This window comes from Urocampus carinirostris, chromosome 1, assembly GCF_059441175.1.
Source record: "Urocampus carinirostris isolate Australia breed hairy pipefish chromosome 1, RoL_Ucar_1.0, whole genome shotgun sequence".
NCBI classification, from domain to species: Eukaryota; Metazoa; Chordata; class Actinopteri; order Syngnathiformes; family Syngnathidae; genus Urocampus; species Urocampus carinirostris.
In genome coordinates this window covers 39,919,238-39,936,379 of record NC_142349.1, presented here as the reverse complement: position 1 = coordinate 39,936,379, position 17,142 = coordinate 39,919,238, and the positions used below count along the sequence as shown (strand labels likewise).

Below are 17,142 nucleotides of genomic sequence, written 5' to 3'. Positions count from 1 at the left end.
TTCAGTGTGTCTCCTGCCCACTGCCCAAAGATGGCTGGGATGGGCTCCAGCACCCCCGCGACCCTACTGAGGATAACTGTGGCAGATAATGGATAGATGGATGAATGGGTCCTAACATCTGCCAAAAATATAAAAGATAATCAAATGAACTTAAACCCGGAACACATTATTGTTGCAGATGGCCGCAGAGGATTACCAAGCATTTCATTCCATTGCACGCCAAACTCTCGAACTCTTTTGCTTATGCATTCCACAACCATCATTTTGCAGCCCTATTAATGTTTTTAAAATCTGCGTATGAGTTCATTCCCAGTAATGCTCAAGACGATTATCATTGAATCCCGTTGGTGTGGCAAATGCTTTGATGATGATGATATTAATCGAGAGTAGTGTGCTTGTCTTTTTATAAATGATATACCCTCTTCCTAAATGGCATTGGTACGTTTGTCAGATTGTAAGACCAATTGTAAGACAAATCATAAGTATTTTCATTATAACACATACATCAAAACTTTGTGTTATTGTGTTTTGGAAATGCTTGTTATAAATTCAATTTCATCTTGATAAAGTTTTTTTTTAGCTGTTATGTGTAGCACTTCCATTCGAATATACAAATCTGTAATTACTAATAATAATCATTCAATTTATTTGGTTCCCTTAGGGATTTTTTTTTTTAATAGACTGGGGTACAGTCAGTGCTGTCACAGTAGAGCGTGCGGCAAATGACCTACAGTTGGACCTCGCTACTTCGCGCTTCGACGTTCGCGGATTCAAAGCTTCGCGGCCTGTAATTTTATTTTATTTTTTTGAAGGGGCGTCGCTACTTCGCAGATTTTCACTTTTTGTGGGTTTTTTTTGGCGGAACGTCAGCCAACGCGGGATAAGGCGGCCGGGGGGGCGGCAAGGGGTCACTCCCGGGCTGCACGACGGAGCGAGTTCGGCGGACGCGGCGTCACACGGCGCGACGCGAGAAAAGGCAGCGGGCGTGATCGGCCTACCCCCGCAACTGGGGGGAGCCCGCTCGTCCGACGACCCCAGTAGCACGGCGTGACGACAGGCGGCCGTCCGCGCGCGGCGGGCGAAAGGCGGTGGACATGCGCGGGACCCCCGTAACTGTGTTGGTGTCGTGCGTATCGTGCCCGAAAGTACCCGCGCCGCGGGTTAGGGGCTCACTTGCGGGAGCGAGCGAACGGCACCCGCGGTGCGGTGCAGGTAAAAACCCTTTCGTGAATTTGTCTCCGATCGTCCCGGGCGGACGTAAAATCGCACAGCTGACGAGTGGTGGATCGCTCAGCTCGTGCGTCGCTGGAGAACGCACCTAGCTGCGAGAACTAAAGTGATTTGCAGCTGCGATTGGCTGGCAACCAGTTCAGGGTGTCCCCTGCCCACTGCCCGGAGATGGCTGGGATGGGTTCCAGCCCCCCCGCGACCCTAATAAGGATAAGCGGTGCAGATAATGAGATGAGATGAGATTTATTTATTTTATTTTATTTTTTTGAAGGGGCGCCGCTACTTTGCAGATTTTCACTTTTTGCGGGTGGTTTTGGTCCCCATTAACCGGGTCTAAAAAATAGGGATATGACCAAGGTAGATAGATAGATAGATAGATAGATGTCTGAGGCAAAATATAGAATGTTTATTGTATTTAAATTTGCACTGTTAAGGTTTTTATCCTAATATTTTGGTATTTTCCTATGTTATTCCTTGGTAGAAAATTCCTTCTTAATGATGTGTTTTTGCAAAATGTTGGTCACGGTTGTGAAAGAAAGGCTGCAAGAAATTCAAAGTAAAGGGGTTACGTGTTAGACCTGGTATTTGTTTTTTGTGTTATAAGATCACGGTTGCTGGGAATGATGTAATGGTGTAACGCTATGTTTTGAGATTGTTTGGTTTTTGGTGTTTGGTTTTGGTTTGATTAAGAAGAAAAGACAGCATAATGAAAAGTAGCCCTTTCTTTGAAATTAATTAATTGCTTCCACGTTCACTTCCTGGTAGCAGAAACCTGGCTCCCTGTTGCGCTAATTGGATCCCTCAATTACCCTGGTGGCCCACTCCAAGAAGTCAACAACACTGAACTGCTCAGCCTCACTCTCAATCGTTTAGCTCAACTAGCCACTGAAATGGTTGCAGCTCATGAAAGTGGCTTTAGCCACCGATGTTGTAGATCTTTTCAATTACTCCATAGCGCACAATTTCACAGTCCCTGTAGTTTGACCAGGACAAAGAGAAATCAGGTTCAATGGCTTGTAAGACGATTATCACCCGAATAGGGACACCCATTGGGAAAACTGCCGAATTTCTCCAAAGGCAGTTATAGATAGTTGATAGTAACTCAAACTCGTAGTACTCTCTCTTCTTGATCATTCAAAAGTACACAAGTCTTTTATGTCTCCAGCGAGTTTGCCTTAGAAGAGTAGCTTGCTTACATTTCATTTTGAAGCATTCGAGACACCTAAGGTTGCTGTACACTGAATAAAGAGTGATATGAATACAGACAGACAATAAATCCAAAAAACGAAAAATCCCCAAAGTTCTGTCGAAATAAAAAAAGGGGAAGGACCTTGTGTGGCTGTTTATGATGAGTAGGCAATTCTTGAAAGGGTTTTGAATAAGGAAAGGGTGGCAGAATTCCTGAGGTCAAGGGGATAGTGAGTTCCACAACTACGGAGCCTAGCTGCTGAAAGCTTAAAGTTATGACAAGGTTTATAATACGGTTGCATTTATTTTAATCCCATATATTCCAGCCAATTTGTGACCATGTCCGATTTTGCAACTATCTTGAATTCGTCGACACTAGCACCTATATAATTGTATCTGTCTGATTTAAATTACTTTATACATTGTGGTGTCCGTGTGCGTGTGTGTGTGTGTGTGTGTGTGTGTGTGTGTGTGTGTGTGTGTGTGTGTGTGTGTGTGTGTGTGTGTGTGTGTGTGTGTGTGACTTGTACGCTCCGAAACGGCCGAACCGGTTTGAGTAAACATTACACAGTTGCACTTTAGGCCTCTGCGAGTGTTTTTTGCTAAGTTTCGACAATGTCAAGAAGCCCAGAATAAATAACAAAAATCGATAAACATCAGCTTTCGTGTGCAAGCGTCTCTGGAGCTGCATGCAATTGTTTGGCACTCTCTCGTGTCTTCTTGGCGTCTTTTAAACAAACCATGGCCCCAAAAACCTTACTCAAATATAATGACCGGCAACCCCGAGCCCGGCAACCCCCGGCTTGTCACATGTAAAACAGGCTTTAGATCACATTTGCCGGTCACATTAAACGCCATGTTTGATGATGAAAGTTTGGTTGTGATGAAAGGCGGAGTGTGCATTCACAAAGGATCCCTCCCTAATTATACCAACAAGGAGTACACACCTGTACCGTCCCAGATTTCTTCCTTTCTATGTCGACATTTTTGCATGAAATTGAAGAACGATGGCTAGATGATCCCGCAGTTAACGGAAATCTCCATCATTGAGAGGAATCAACTGATACTCATATCCAGAGTGTCTCTTTGCACTCCTTCCCTCTAATGAGCTCATTTATTGCCCCTTGTGTGCACTAGTGTGAGCGCCGCTTTTGATATCCTAATGCGTTTTCATGTTTAATTCACTAGCAAGACTACAAAAGCACACAATCAGAGGAGTTCACACAACAAACGCAGCAATAAAACCAAGCAAGTAACCTATCAATTTTAAATCGCCTCACAAGCTAGTTTTTAAGCCATCCTTTTTTTGTGTGCTGTCACTTATGGCAACGCTCACAGATATGGGAAAAGAGAGCCCTCGTTACCCGTACTAGTCAAGTTTTTATTTAACACTAAAATTCAGTGAGAATATTCAGGATGAATTTCATATTGTCTTTTTAAGTGTGCTATTTTTATCCTTAGGTTATCCTTAACATTTTTTATTTCATCACATACATCAAAATTAGTCACAATCGGTCTCTTTCAAAATACTGGACAATCAATCTGCTGATTAATTATAATCTCTATAGCAATACATGGGTTTTCAGTTACCCAGCATGCCTTACGCGGATGCCATATCGCATGGCATAAAACACCACGATCATTTAATTGTTCATTTATCCGATCAAATTGAGAGTTTTGGTGTCATGCTAAAAAGATGTCACGGTGTCTGAGGTGTATTCAAATGCCGAGAAGCCGGAGGCAAGTGTGTTTAACAAAGGATGATATTTATTAACAAAAACAAACTAGGTCTTAGAACTAAAAATGTGTCCAATCCATAAAAAAACAATCCTGACATGGTAACAGCTGATAGAACAAAATTGGTGTGATATGGCAATGGCCCGGCAAATATGGAGTCTAAACAGTCATATATAAAGGGCTAGGATGACACGGGACAAGTGCACATCGGACACACTTGTGCCCATTACCAACCCTGATTGGAGCCTTTTCAGGGAAGATAATTCAGATTCAGATTCAGATCTACTTTATTGTCATTCTAGTACACGTGTATACTGAACGAAATGTCGATACATCTGACCCGCACAGTTTCCTCGAATGTACAGATATAAGTAAAAGTTGTATTGTATTATGGCTACGTATAGTATTTTACCATACCATAGTGCCGATAGTGCAAGAGGAGTAGCTAACCAGATGTGCAATGGGCATTCAGGTTAACAAGTCAGGTAAACAGTAACATTAACACTGTAACAATAACGCTGTAAGTACAATAGTGCCGAGAGCAAATGTGCAAGGAGTGGCAAGCTATAAAGAACTGCCAGTAGTGCAAAAAGTCAGATTAGCAGCCGTTAAGATTTAGGTTAACTATATGTTAGATTGACCATTTAACAGTCTAATGGCCAGGGGGACTAGACTACTGCGGAACCTGGTGGTCCTGCACCGCACACTGCAGTACCTCTTCCCAGAGGCTAGCAGAGTGAACAGTCCATGATGGGGGTGAGAGGGGTCCCCGATAATGTTCTTAGCATGGGATAGGCAGCGCTTCTGGCCAATGTCCTGAATGGAGGGAAGTGTAGTCCCGATTATTTTCTCTGCTGTCCTCGTTACCCTCCTCACACTACCCCAGTCGGTAGCGCTGCAGCCTCCACACCACACAGAGATACAGCTGGTCAGGATACTCTCTATGGTGCCCCTGTAGAATGTGATGAGGGAGGGTGGAGGCAGGTGGGCTCTCCTCATCCTCCGCAGGAAGTACAGGCGCTGCTGTGCCCTCTTAACCAGTGATGCAGTGTTCACGGACCAGGTGAGTTTGTTTGTAATGTGCACCCCTAGGAACTTGATACTGCTGACAACCTCCACAGCCTTGTTGTTGATGCAAAGTGGGGCATGGTTGGGCTGGTTTTTCCTAAAGTCGACAATGATCTCTTTAGTTTTGTCAACATTCAGGACCAGGCTGTTGTCCCTGCACCAGGCCACCAACTGCTCCACCTCCTCTCTGTAGGCCAGGTCGTTGTCGTCCCTGATGCGGCCCACCACTGTTGTGTCGTCAGCATACTTCACGATGTGGTTTGTGGCGGACCTAGGGACGCAGTCGTGTGTCATCAAGGTGAACAGCAAGGGGCTCAGGACACAGCCTTGGGGGGAGCCCGTGCTGAGGTAGATGACATCTGAGATGTTCTGACCTATCCGCACTGATTGGGGTCTGTCACTGAGGAAGTCCAGCAGCCAGTTCCGCAGGGGGGTGTTGAAACCCAGGAGTCTCATTTTGTCTACCAGATGTTGTGGGATGATGGTGTTGAATGCTGAACTGAAGTCCAGGAACAGCATCCGCACATGGGTGTTCTTCTCCTCTAGGTGTGTCAGGCTCAGGTGAAGCGCAGAGGAGATGGCATCCCCGGTGGAGCGGTTTGTCCGGTAGGCAAACTGAAAGGGGTCGAATGAGGAGGGGAGACTGGAGGTGATGTGCTCTTTAACCAGTCTCTCAAAGCACTTCATTATGATAAGAGTCAGTGCAACGGGCCGGTAATTGTTGAATGATAAGATCTGGGGTTTCTTTGGCACAGGGATGATGTTGGCAATTTTGAAGCATGATGGTACTTTGGCTTGGTCTAGCGAGGTGTTGAAAATGTCTGTTAGTACACAAGCCAGCTGATCGGCGCACTCCCTAAGTACCCTCCCCGGAATGTTGTCCGGGCCTGGAGCCTTCCTTGTGTTGACCCCTCTCAGGGTCTTTCTCACGTCGGTTGAGTCCAGGTGGAGTGCCCTTTCGTCCTGATTTGGAACCGCTTTCGCTGCGGGGGTGCCGTTTTGTGCCTCGAACCTTCCAAAGAATTTGTTGAGGTCATTCAGAAAGTCCATGCTAGTGTCCTGCACTGGGGCGGTGGTTGGCTTGTATTTGGTAATGGCCTGAATGCCTTTCCACATATCCCTGGTGTTGGTTTTATTGAGGAAACGTTCCTGGATTTTTTGACTGTACGTTCGCTTTGCTAGTCTGATAGCACGGTTCAGGTTAGCCCTATGACAGAAAAGATAAACAAAGTGAAAACAAACAAGCGTGGTGCGTTTAAGCAGAGCCGTTACTGGAGGAAAGTAAAGGACATAGGGGGCAAAGATCCCTACAAATTCCACAAATTAATTGGAGTGACAATGTGGGATAGAACCTCGACCCCGATGTCTTTAACTCGTGTTCTGAGTGACTCTTATGGATGGATAGAAAGCTAGAAAGCTAGATAGATCAATAGATGGATGGATAGATGGATTAAAATATAGATGGACGGACGGATTATATGTGGTAGATTAGATGGATACATTTAGATCATATGAGATGGACTAGATGGATGAATTTAGATCATACGAGATGGACTAGAAGAATACATTTAGATTATATAAACTAGATTAGATGGATAGATATCATACAATCTAAATATATCTATCTACACTGGTCATATCCCTCGATAGGGGTGACCGACAATAAGACAAACACATACAAAAACAAAGAAAATTTTAAAAAGGCAAAATAATAGCAAAAAACACACACAAAAACTTTTGGACTATGGCCAACCCAAAAACCCAAACACCCAAACAAGCTAAGCACCTCGGCACCCAAGTTGGTCATGCTTTTGTCACTCCAGATGAAACGGGACACAAGAAAGCAGCCATGTCACTCGGGTCAGAGTGACACAACACACTCTTCTATTCAACAGCAGGGCCCGACAGCTTTCACTGGTTTACCCCTGTCGCCTCATACGGATGCCATGCCCATCCCTTAAAACACGTCTAAACATACCACTATCCCTTTACAACACCTCTCCACTCATTCCTATCACCAACAAAACAAAACGAACCAAGTACTCCCTTATCCACTAGCTTGCTCAGTTCAACTATTACTCCAGTTCTGTCTCTCACAACTCAATCTATTCAATCTTGTCACTCCTAACATACTCCTCAAACAATTAATCTAAAAAAATTAATTTCTTTCTCAAATCTGCGTTCAGGCTCCAAGTCTCCGTACCATACAACACAGTCGGCACAATCACACTCTCATACAGTCCCCTTTTAACATCCATACTCATACTCTTGTTGCTCATCACTCTCCTCAGAGCACCCCAAACCTCTGTGCAATACCTCGCACTCCATTGCACCAACTGCAGCCACATCACAACCCAAGTACCTAAAGCTTTCAACTTCTTACAGCACCTGTCCATACAACCTTATTTCTAACGCCATGCCCACTCCATCACGTGAACATTTCATCACCTTACTCTTCCCAACATTCACACATAACTTACGCCTTTAGGATATAGATTAGATATAATATAATATCTAAAAACGATTCATATATAAGATCAATTAGAGGGCTCGATTAGATAGATTGGATAAAATAGATGGATTAGAAGCTACGAATAGATTAAATTATATGGTTATATTATTATTATATTATGGATTTATTAAATTAGATGGATAGATTACATTAGATTAGATGTTAGTATTTGAGCTATGAAAATTGTTGTTGAGTTTTTTTTCAAAAACATACCAAATAATTGGTTACTTTTCAAAATTTCGGGAGCATGAATTGACCTCTGTTTGGAATTAACTCGGTAACCAGCTCGGTAGCCTAGATGGTAGGTAAGTAAATTCTATTCTATTCTATTCAATAACATTGTATGAAAGTTCCCGTTTATTAATATCTTTCTCCAAGGCGTTGTTCCTCCGTCTATCCTTTCTCTTTATTTCTCCAGAGTCCCATTGTTTCGGTTCAATCAGTGTCAGGCCAAATAACTCTCCTGGAGTGACACCTTTGATCGCGTGTAGCACAATCTACACGTCCCTCACCCCTTCAAAGTGGTGATCTTGTGTGGATCTGTGAATCTGTGAAACGTCCCGGCACCCTGTCAGGTCTTCACTGTTCACATCTGTGATGTTTTTTCTGTCGGGACAAAACTGACTCAGATTTAATTTTAGGAGAAGAAATAAGAAGATACAGGGGAGTCACATCTGTAGCTGAATCGTGTAAAGGGAAGCCTGCAGTGGGAATTGCTAAGGACTCATTACTGATGGATTCTGGCCTGACTTGCATGTTCTCAAAACTGCAGCATGCGTCCAATTGAAATCCTCAAGGTTTACTCGATAGCAGCGCCCCAGAAGGACCAATTATTTGACTTCAAACTTGTGTGTAAGTTCCCTTACAAAACAAACTCAAATAAGTTGTTTCCAACTGAGGTAGAGCTTATGATCTGCTAGAAGGTTGAGTTGGATGTTCTATTCCTAGGCGTGGTCTCTAACATGGGGGTTTGCATGAGATCAAGGTACTCCACTAAACAAGTAATCATATGAGAATGGGTCACCCCATCATAGCTAAAAAAAAATGATGTGTGGGCTCTTTCAAACAAATCCTTTCCTGGTATGTTTCAAAGCCATTCCAATAGAAAGCCTCTATGAATAGAGCCTAATTTTGTGTGATCATGCTGCCCAAATTATGGTTTGTCAACAATTGAAATTAAGCATTTAAACAAAAAAATTATCCTTCCCGTATCTGAAACCACATCTCTCTGGCTGCTAGGACTAAGAGTTTTAATTGGTTACTAAGAACAGTATTGAGCAGCTGTGTTCGTTTTTCATGTATTCATTGTGACTTGCATATTATTTACAAACCTTTTTTTAAAGAGTACAGTCTTCCTTTCACATTCCAAAACTTGTCATTTTAGGTGAATTTGAATCTGCCTTCTGCGTAACCCAAAATACAAGATTCATCAAACAGATATCATGAAATCACAACATAATTAAACAAAACTGTATGGTGGATGATAAGTAAATCACATGCATTAATTAAGTCACAGATTAATTATCCTCTTGGCAGTCTGTGATCCACAGTTTTGATTCATTAATTCCCACTCCCCTTCTGCTTCATTTCCAAGAATTCATATTCCTAGCTTCAAAATAAATCTCCATCTGCACATCCATCCATTATCTGCACCGCATATCCTCACTAGGGTCGCGGGGGTGCTGGAGCCCATCCCCAGCTATCTTCGGGCCGGGAGCAGGGGACACCCTGAACTGGTTTGCCAGACAGTCACGGTGCACTCATAGACAGACAACTCACTCGTTCATTCACACCTAGGGACATTTGGACCTTAAATGCGTGTTTTTGGAATGTGGGGGGAAACCGGTGTGCCTGGAGAAACCCACGCAAATTCTGGTATAACATGCAAACTCTGTACAGAAAGGCTGGTAGCTGGATTTGAATCCATCAGAACTGTGCCACTCAGGCGCCATGCCGCCCTCCATCTTCACAATACAAACAAATCAATATCCACATGAGAATGCAGATCATATCATATGCAAATAAGCCGGTGATACGATATATACATTGCCATATCCTTGATTCGGGTTGAGAGTGGGGGACACCTTTAGAGGACAGCCCAGAATGTCCAACTTCATTGAAGTCCTCTGACAGGATCTGTGGGTGTTCCTAAGCCATTTTTGAGACTTAGTCATCAACATTGCCTTGGTAAAGGAACATACCCAGAACACCTTTCCAGTGAGGCATCCAGGATCTGCACCACATTTTTGTTTCGTGGTACACGTCAACTCCTGTGTTACTGTTGGCTGATGCTAAACTTCATTGGTCAGTGGTAGAGCGATCTTACAACTCAGGGGTAATGGCTTTGTTCCCGATCCATTGTAATCATTTTGAATATTATAGTGACGGGTTTTATTGCTTCAGACTCATCAGTTGGAGAATGTGAAGTTAAAAGCTCTTGAGGTGTAAAACTACAGTACTATATAAAATAAATACAATTTTCTATTGAAACTCTACTTATTTTTTGGCATTATAAATGGTCATCTCTTTAAACTTTGTTGGATCTCTACTCACCACAGCTGATCAAGTTACGAGCAATAAAGCTCAGGGCGGGTATGTTCATTATGTAGATTAGTGTTTTGCAGCAGTACAGAGAGGCTTCTTTAATGATGGGTTTTAGTTTAATGTTACATTGAGTTAAGTAAGTACTGCTGACTCACATTTGTTTGTTTACAAACAAAGATGTTCTTTCAACAATGTCTAGCCTTTATTCAATTTGTAGCTTACAATACCTCGTAATAAAAGGGTGACCAAAAAAACACTTAGCTCATTTTCAATTCCATTCATATTTTTTTTAATATAGTGGAAAGAAATAACAGAAGTGAAATGACTGTGTTAGTCAGACAAGGTGAGATGGGTACATAAACATTTCCAGCTTTTTGAATTGGTATAGTACATGGGGTTTGGGTGAAAAGGGGTGAAATGGACGCGCGCATGTTCACGAGATCATGTATACTTGCAACTCGTAAACGCAGAGCTCTGAGAATTCGCATCTTGCCTCTGACTTCTTTGAGTTTCTGTTATTACATGTTATTCAAGATGCAGCAGTGGAACGAAAGGCAATTTGGGAACAGCGAGACTTTTAGAAATGTAATCTGCTGTAGATGCACGTTTATAATGTCGGCGCAAAAAAATAGACTGGAGTCGGATAGAATTTATTTTATTCCATGCTGACAACGTAGAATACTTTTTGAAGGTAAATCGAGTATTCTTACAAATGTTAATGATGAATGGTTACATGAGGACAAAAATGGAGGAATACCAAGGAGGTCCCTATAGAGGAGAAACATGACAATTACTGCACCATCTGTTTTTTTTTTTTGTTTTTTTTTTTGTCGTTTTTTTTTCCCCATCTCCCTCGGGTGGGTTGGTGCCAGGAAGCAAAAATAGCAAGGCCTCATGCCAGTTAGAATTTTCCGGGACTTGTCATTTTCTGCCAATCACACATTAACAACTCCACATTATGCATGTTCTCTGTGCTTTTTTCTCCCTTGTTCTCTTCCCTTGGCTTTTTTTTCTCAGGTTTTTAAGTAAGCCTGCTTAGTCACTGCATAATTGTGTGCTAATCGGAAGACAAACTCATGTTTACATTGAGACCTTTAAAGTCAAGCACAATGTCTCCATTTCGATCGACAGTGACATGCACAGACAAATTCGGGGTCAGATGGTCAGAGAGAAAACAAATGTCTTTGGACATGTTCACATGTTATTACAACAATGAAACACCTAGAGCTAAACAATTTAAAATGAATAACATTTGATGTTTATTTGTAAAATACATTTTCAACATTTTATACCTATCCGTCACCAGGGATTTAAATGTTAGAGAGAGAGTGTGAGAGTCTTACAACCTGTCGCTATAGACTGTTGGCCACTCCAGATGTTCTGACCTTTATTGACTGGTACAGTATCTCTTCCCTGATGGTAGAAGGTGGAAGAGATGATGAGCAGGATTGTGCTGGTTCCGCAGGAGGTTTTGGACTCTTCTCAGACAGCGACTGATGTACACTGTCCGTGGCCAGTGAAACTGCTCACTTGTGCTCCAAAAACCGTCATGAGGTTTAATTTGGTCACCTTGGTCTTTTTCAGTTGGGTAGTTTTGGGTCGACTTACTGAAATTCAATGATCAGCAAAACACTATTTGCATTCTACTTTAAAGAACATTCATTCAATCCTACCTCTCACCTAAATACTACAAGGGTCACTATTCCACAAATTAAAAAAGTGCCTTTGTCATACTTATAAAATCCAGAGAGCAACTACATCATTTGCGCTTGGCAGTGGTCATCAATTTTTTCAATTTCTCTGGTCCAGTGTCATCATAAAATTTTAACCTCCTGGAACGTCATCGGAGTGATGTGTTGCTTGTTGCTTGTACAAAAGATTGATATGCCAGATCTGCGGACCAACGTAAACAGCTGCTCAATGAGACATCTTGTGACAAGGCCGGCAGTACGCGATATTCGATCACTGTGTTTTTGTGTTTTTGTAACACTTGGAGCAATGAAAATGGAAAAAGATGCCAGGAGGAAAGAGCTGATATAAGGTCATATGTGGTACACAAACATTGATGAATGATTTGGGGGCTCGTTTGCATTATTTTAATCTTTGATAATAAAATGGGTCAACATACCTACTGTTTGATTCAGGTGGAAAATGTTTTATTAGGTATTCAGAAGCTACAAGGCATAACATACTACTGTTGTAGCATAAACATAAGTTACTTGGTCTGTTTTTCTACAGATACAATCCATTAGTTTGCTTTAAGATACAATCTTCTATCTATCTTTCGGTGGGGTTTTGTACTAGAGAAGTCAAAATCACTTGGTTTGTACCGTTGAACGCGCAAGGATGAGCCAGACACCAAAGACAGTAATGCTTGTTTCATTCCCGTGTCAAAGACATAAGAGGAGTAGACAAATGAATCATATTGTTGGTTTGCATGTTTACAATAGAGATATTAGCATTTAAGCTTGGCAGCGTTCATGAAATTGCGGCTATCTGCACTTGCAGGATGTTTTCAGCGTGTGGGAACATGTAACTCAATAATTGAAAAAATGAAGTGGTTTAATAAAACCATTCAATATAATTAAACTATCTTTAAGTCCAGACTATAAGGTGCACCTGATTACATTTGAAAGGAAAAATCATTTTGTTCATACGTAAGGCGCACCCGACTATAAGCCGTATATGCCCACATTAAAACATGACCTATTTACGGTACACAGAAAGAGTTTTAATAATATACGCTAACTTAATCCCTTAACGTTCTGACGGGCTCCCGGTTTATAAACAAATACATTTCTGTACGTTGTTACCAGTCACTGAAATAGTCATGCAACAAATCATTTGAAAGGTTAAACTCTTGGAATTCAAGATATGATGACCATTTCAAAATATACTTATCAGAAAAACATCACGATCAGTCTGAAACAAGATACCCGCAAACTATAAAGTCGAAGCAAATCACCAGTACATCCGATGCCTGTCTTCAACCGAAAATGGATTGGTTATATCAAGGACATACTATAAAATTCAACCATGTAGAATATTTAATCCAAAACACACGATAATAATACAGGAATCTGCCCTTAACATTTCTGCTTTGTTGGATGTTGCTTCTTGTAATACATCCGCTTTGCCACGTTATTTCTGTTTACAAATACACAATTGTAAAATTATTCCCAATATGGTACTTAGCCCTCCCCTTTCGATTGACACTTTTTCCATGATGATGGTTTGTTCATTCTAATTTTCACAAAGCACAATGTTACATTAAACTTATATTCTGTGTGTCTCACTCTAATCTTTATTGTTCATGGCACATATTGGCCGCATCGTTGCATACGCCACAGGGTTGAAAGCTTGGGAAAAAAGTCCCAGCTTTTAGTTCGAATTTTACATATTATGTATACACATTTTTAAATCTGTCTTTTTGAAAATACAAAGAAACTTTACGGAATTTTGAACTTTTTTACTCGCTGCTTCCATCCTCTGGTTTATGTCATAATTGAAGACTAATTCAGCTTGTTCATGATGTGCATTCAATTACATGTATTTCACACTCAAGTAATCTCTTGTTTTCATCTGTCTTGGGGTGTGGGTAAGCCTTTGGACTCTACATTTTCATGTTGCAAAACACTAACAAAAAAACCACCGGGATGTCACTCTCCAGCATCCCCAAGATTCCCATTAGTCATTCCTAATGTGTTCGTCCGGGAAGATGCAGTGGAGCTCTTTGAACGCATTTTGGCATTGTTAACACATACTAAAAGCAAAATATTCCACTTTCAACTTTGTTAAGGCTACCTTAAACAACGCACCCCACCTTTAATGTTTTGCAACATTGACACCAATTGAATCGCCTAAAATCCTGTCCACTAGTTACTCGTTAAAAATCAGTTGTCGATTGCAAATTATGTTTCAGCCACAGAAGTGCATATTTAACGGTGTATTTATATAGAGTAAAACAACACCACTTAAAAATGTGTATTCAAACAATGACTTAGTTTAACCTTCAAACACATCTTTTCACCAATTTGCTTGTCTTGAGACATAAGGGGAAAACAAATACACAGATTACCAAAATTAAATGGTTGATGCCCTCTATCATCTGTCAGGTGAAGCTTGCCTTTGTACAGGTTGTGTCCATTAATTTCCCCTTTCAAATGAAATGAAATAAAATTCTTATGTCATAGCGCTTACATCCTAACATTGCTTTCTGTTTGTCGTGTTTGCAGGATCCCAGAAGCAAGCACAAATTCAAGATACACTCCTACGGCAGCCCCACATTCTGCGACCACTGTGGCTCACTGCTGTATGGCCTCATCCACCAGGGCATGAAATGTGACAGTGAGTATGGCGTCCATATGCCCTTGGAGTCTCTCTTTGCACCATCCCTAATCAGAAAAGATAAGACTACTGTAGATAGGCATTCAACCCACAGAATAGTTTCTACTCAAATGCCTCGATTATTAAGTTTCTAAAAGGGATTTTTATAATGTGACTCTTGTATTGTTTTGCCATTCCCATATGCATTATTACAGTAGCATGGGGAGTAACTAAATGTTTTAACCATCCAACTTGTACCAATTCCAATGTAAAAGTTTGCAGATTTAAATTTGACACTCGACAAAGAACTTTAGTCTTAAGAGTTAAGCAGGCGTGGATCACTCAATTTTTGTGCCATATGCTAGATAGCCATCAGATGACTGACTATTATCTTTGGTATACATATAGACTGTATCTTCACTTTGTGGCCTTTTTATCAAACCGAGCTAACAAGTCACAATTTAGACTACACTAGGTATGTTTCCATAAAGGGAATAGTCAAAGTGAGACTCCAATCCTAATAATCAGGTTTAATGACTAGCAACAAGAGTAAACCTTTTATTAGTACATAAAGTTCATTGATTGACATGTTTGGCTTTTTCCACTGGTCATCATAGACAAGGTTACAATAAGTTGAAAATCAACAACTTTGATAAATTGACAAAAAATAATATCTAGGTCCTGTCCTATTGACCAATAAAACAATTTTCATATTATTTTTATATTTAACCTTGATAAAGCACACTCAGTAATAGAAGATCGACAGTTGCAGACCTTTGACCTTGTTTGCATTTATGTAATGAAGTTTTGTACATGCAAAGTCAGTATATCTTATTGTATGTGGGCTAACTCATCAATGTAACCTCAGGTCAGTCTTGTTTTGTAGTTTCTTTTAAATATGTGGCGGCTTGACAATTCGTTTAAGTCTTTATCAAAGCTACTGCACAAATTAGGTCCATAACAGACAATTGAAAAAGATGTAAAAGTAATTTTTTGTTTAAACTCTGATAATTTATACATTTTTCTCATGTGATATGCTGTTTTCTCTAATAGTAGCATTTTAAGTTTGCAGGGAGGCTTCTGTTTGCAACTCTAAACATCATCTGGGCTGTTTGATTTTTAATTATATCTCGTTACTTTAGATGATTGACCTCGATGAATAGGTTATCTGTATGTGAGCTATAACTAGTTTTAAAAATATATTCTTATTGTTTTTTTTGGTAAATTGAATGTGGATCCAAGGTTGAGAGGTAAGTGTTCCCTATATATCAGCACACCATCTTCTATCTATCTATCTACCTTGGTTATATCCCTCAAGAGGGGTGACCGACAGCAGGGCAAACACATACAATAACAAGGAAAATAAAAAAGGGGGAAAAAAATCGCAAAAACACACACAAACATTTTTAGACCATGGCCAACCGAAATGACCAAACACCCAAACAAGTTAAGCACTTTGGCACCCAAGATGGCGGCGCCCTGCACGGCTGCGGCTACATCGGCTCGCTACAGTTTAATCTGTACATCTGTTTGTTTGTTTTGTTTTGTTTTTTTGCACTACTAGGAGTTCTTTATACCTAGCCACCCCTTTGCACATCTGTTCTCCTCTGCACTATCGTACTACAGTGTTACTGTTAATGTACAGCGACTTGTTTACCTGACTGCCCATTTTGCACATCTGGTTAGCTGCTACTCTTGCACTCTTTGCCCTGATGTATAACACTATACATGGCCAAAATTATTTAGTATATTATTAGTACTTCAATAGTCCAACTCAATACAACATTTTAATTATATTTGTACATTCAAGGAAACTGTGCGGGTCAGATGTATCGACATTTCGTTCTGTAAACACGTGTACTAGAATGACAATAAATTATATCTGAATCTGAAACAGGCATACAGGGACTGCACAGCCCAGGTAAGACTGTGCGGTACACAGTACTCCCAAGCACCCCCCACAGGGCTTCCTGAGGAACACGGTCAACTCCACAAAACACATGTAGGCCGGATGGGCAAGCTCCGATGCACCCTCGAGGACCTTGCAGAATTACACCCTGAAATTAGTTTTTGGTGAAATAGACGGTGTTTTATAGTCTGTAAGATATTTCACACGAGTATTCAAATAAAATAGCATTCATTGTTCACAAGCTAATGACTTGTCCCATGAGCGCACTCTAAGCACGAAAAATAAGCCATCATAGACGCCATCTGGTAAAGATGTGACAAAAATAGCACTCGTTTCTCTCATAGCCCCATACTTTTTTGTCCTAACACATGGGATGTCAAACTCATTTAGCCCGAGCCCACATGTCAAGTCGAGTCAAGGCATGTTTATTTGTATAGCCCTTAATCACAAAGAGTCTCAAAGATTATTGCAAACCACAGACTATTATGACACCATCCCCTGATCTAAATCCTACATGAGGGCAAACAATACACATAAAATATCTTAATTTAGTTGGTTATTTATATGTTTTAAGCTTAGATTTAAACATTTCCACTGAGGTTGCAGAGCGAATCTCAGGGGGGAAGAG

At 40.9% G+C, this 17,142-nt stretch overlaps 1 protein-coding gene across 3 annotated transcripts in view; it reads left to right on the top strand.

Annotated features, from left to right (window-relative positions):
• prkcab (protein kinase C, alpha, b) overlaps window positions 1-17,142 on the top strand; it is a 150,893-nt gene that overhangs the window by 78,574 nt on the left and 55,177 nt on the right. For all 3 annotated transcript variants that reach the window (XM_088338837.1, XM_088338828.1, XM_088338845.1), the window contains one exon: window positions 14,515-14,626. In XM_088338837.1, coding sequence (XP_088194963.1) covers window positions 14,515-14,626 — 112 coding nt within the window. The remainder of the gene's footprint in view (window positions 1-14,514; window positions 14,627-17,142) is intronic.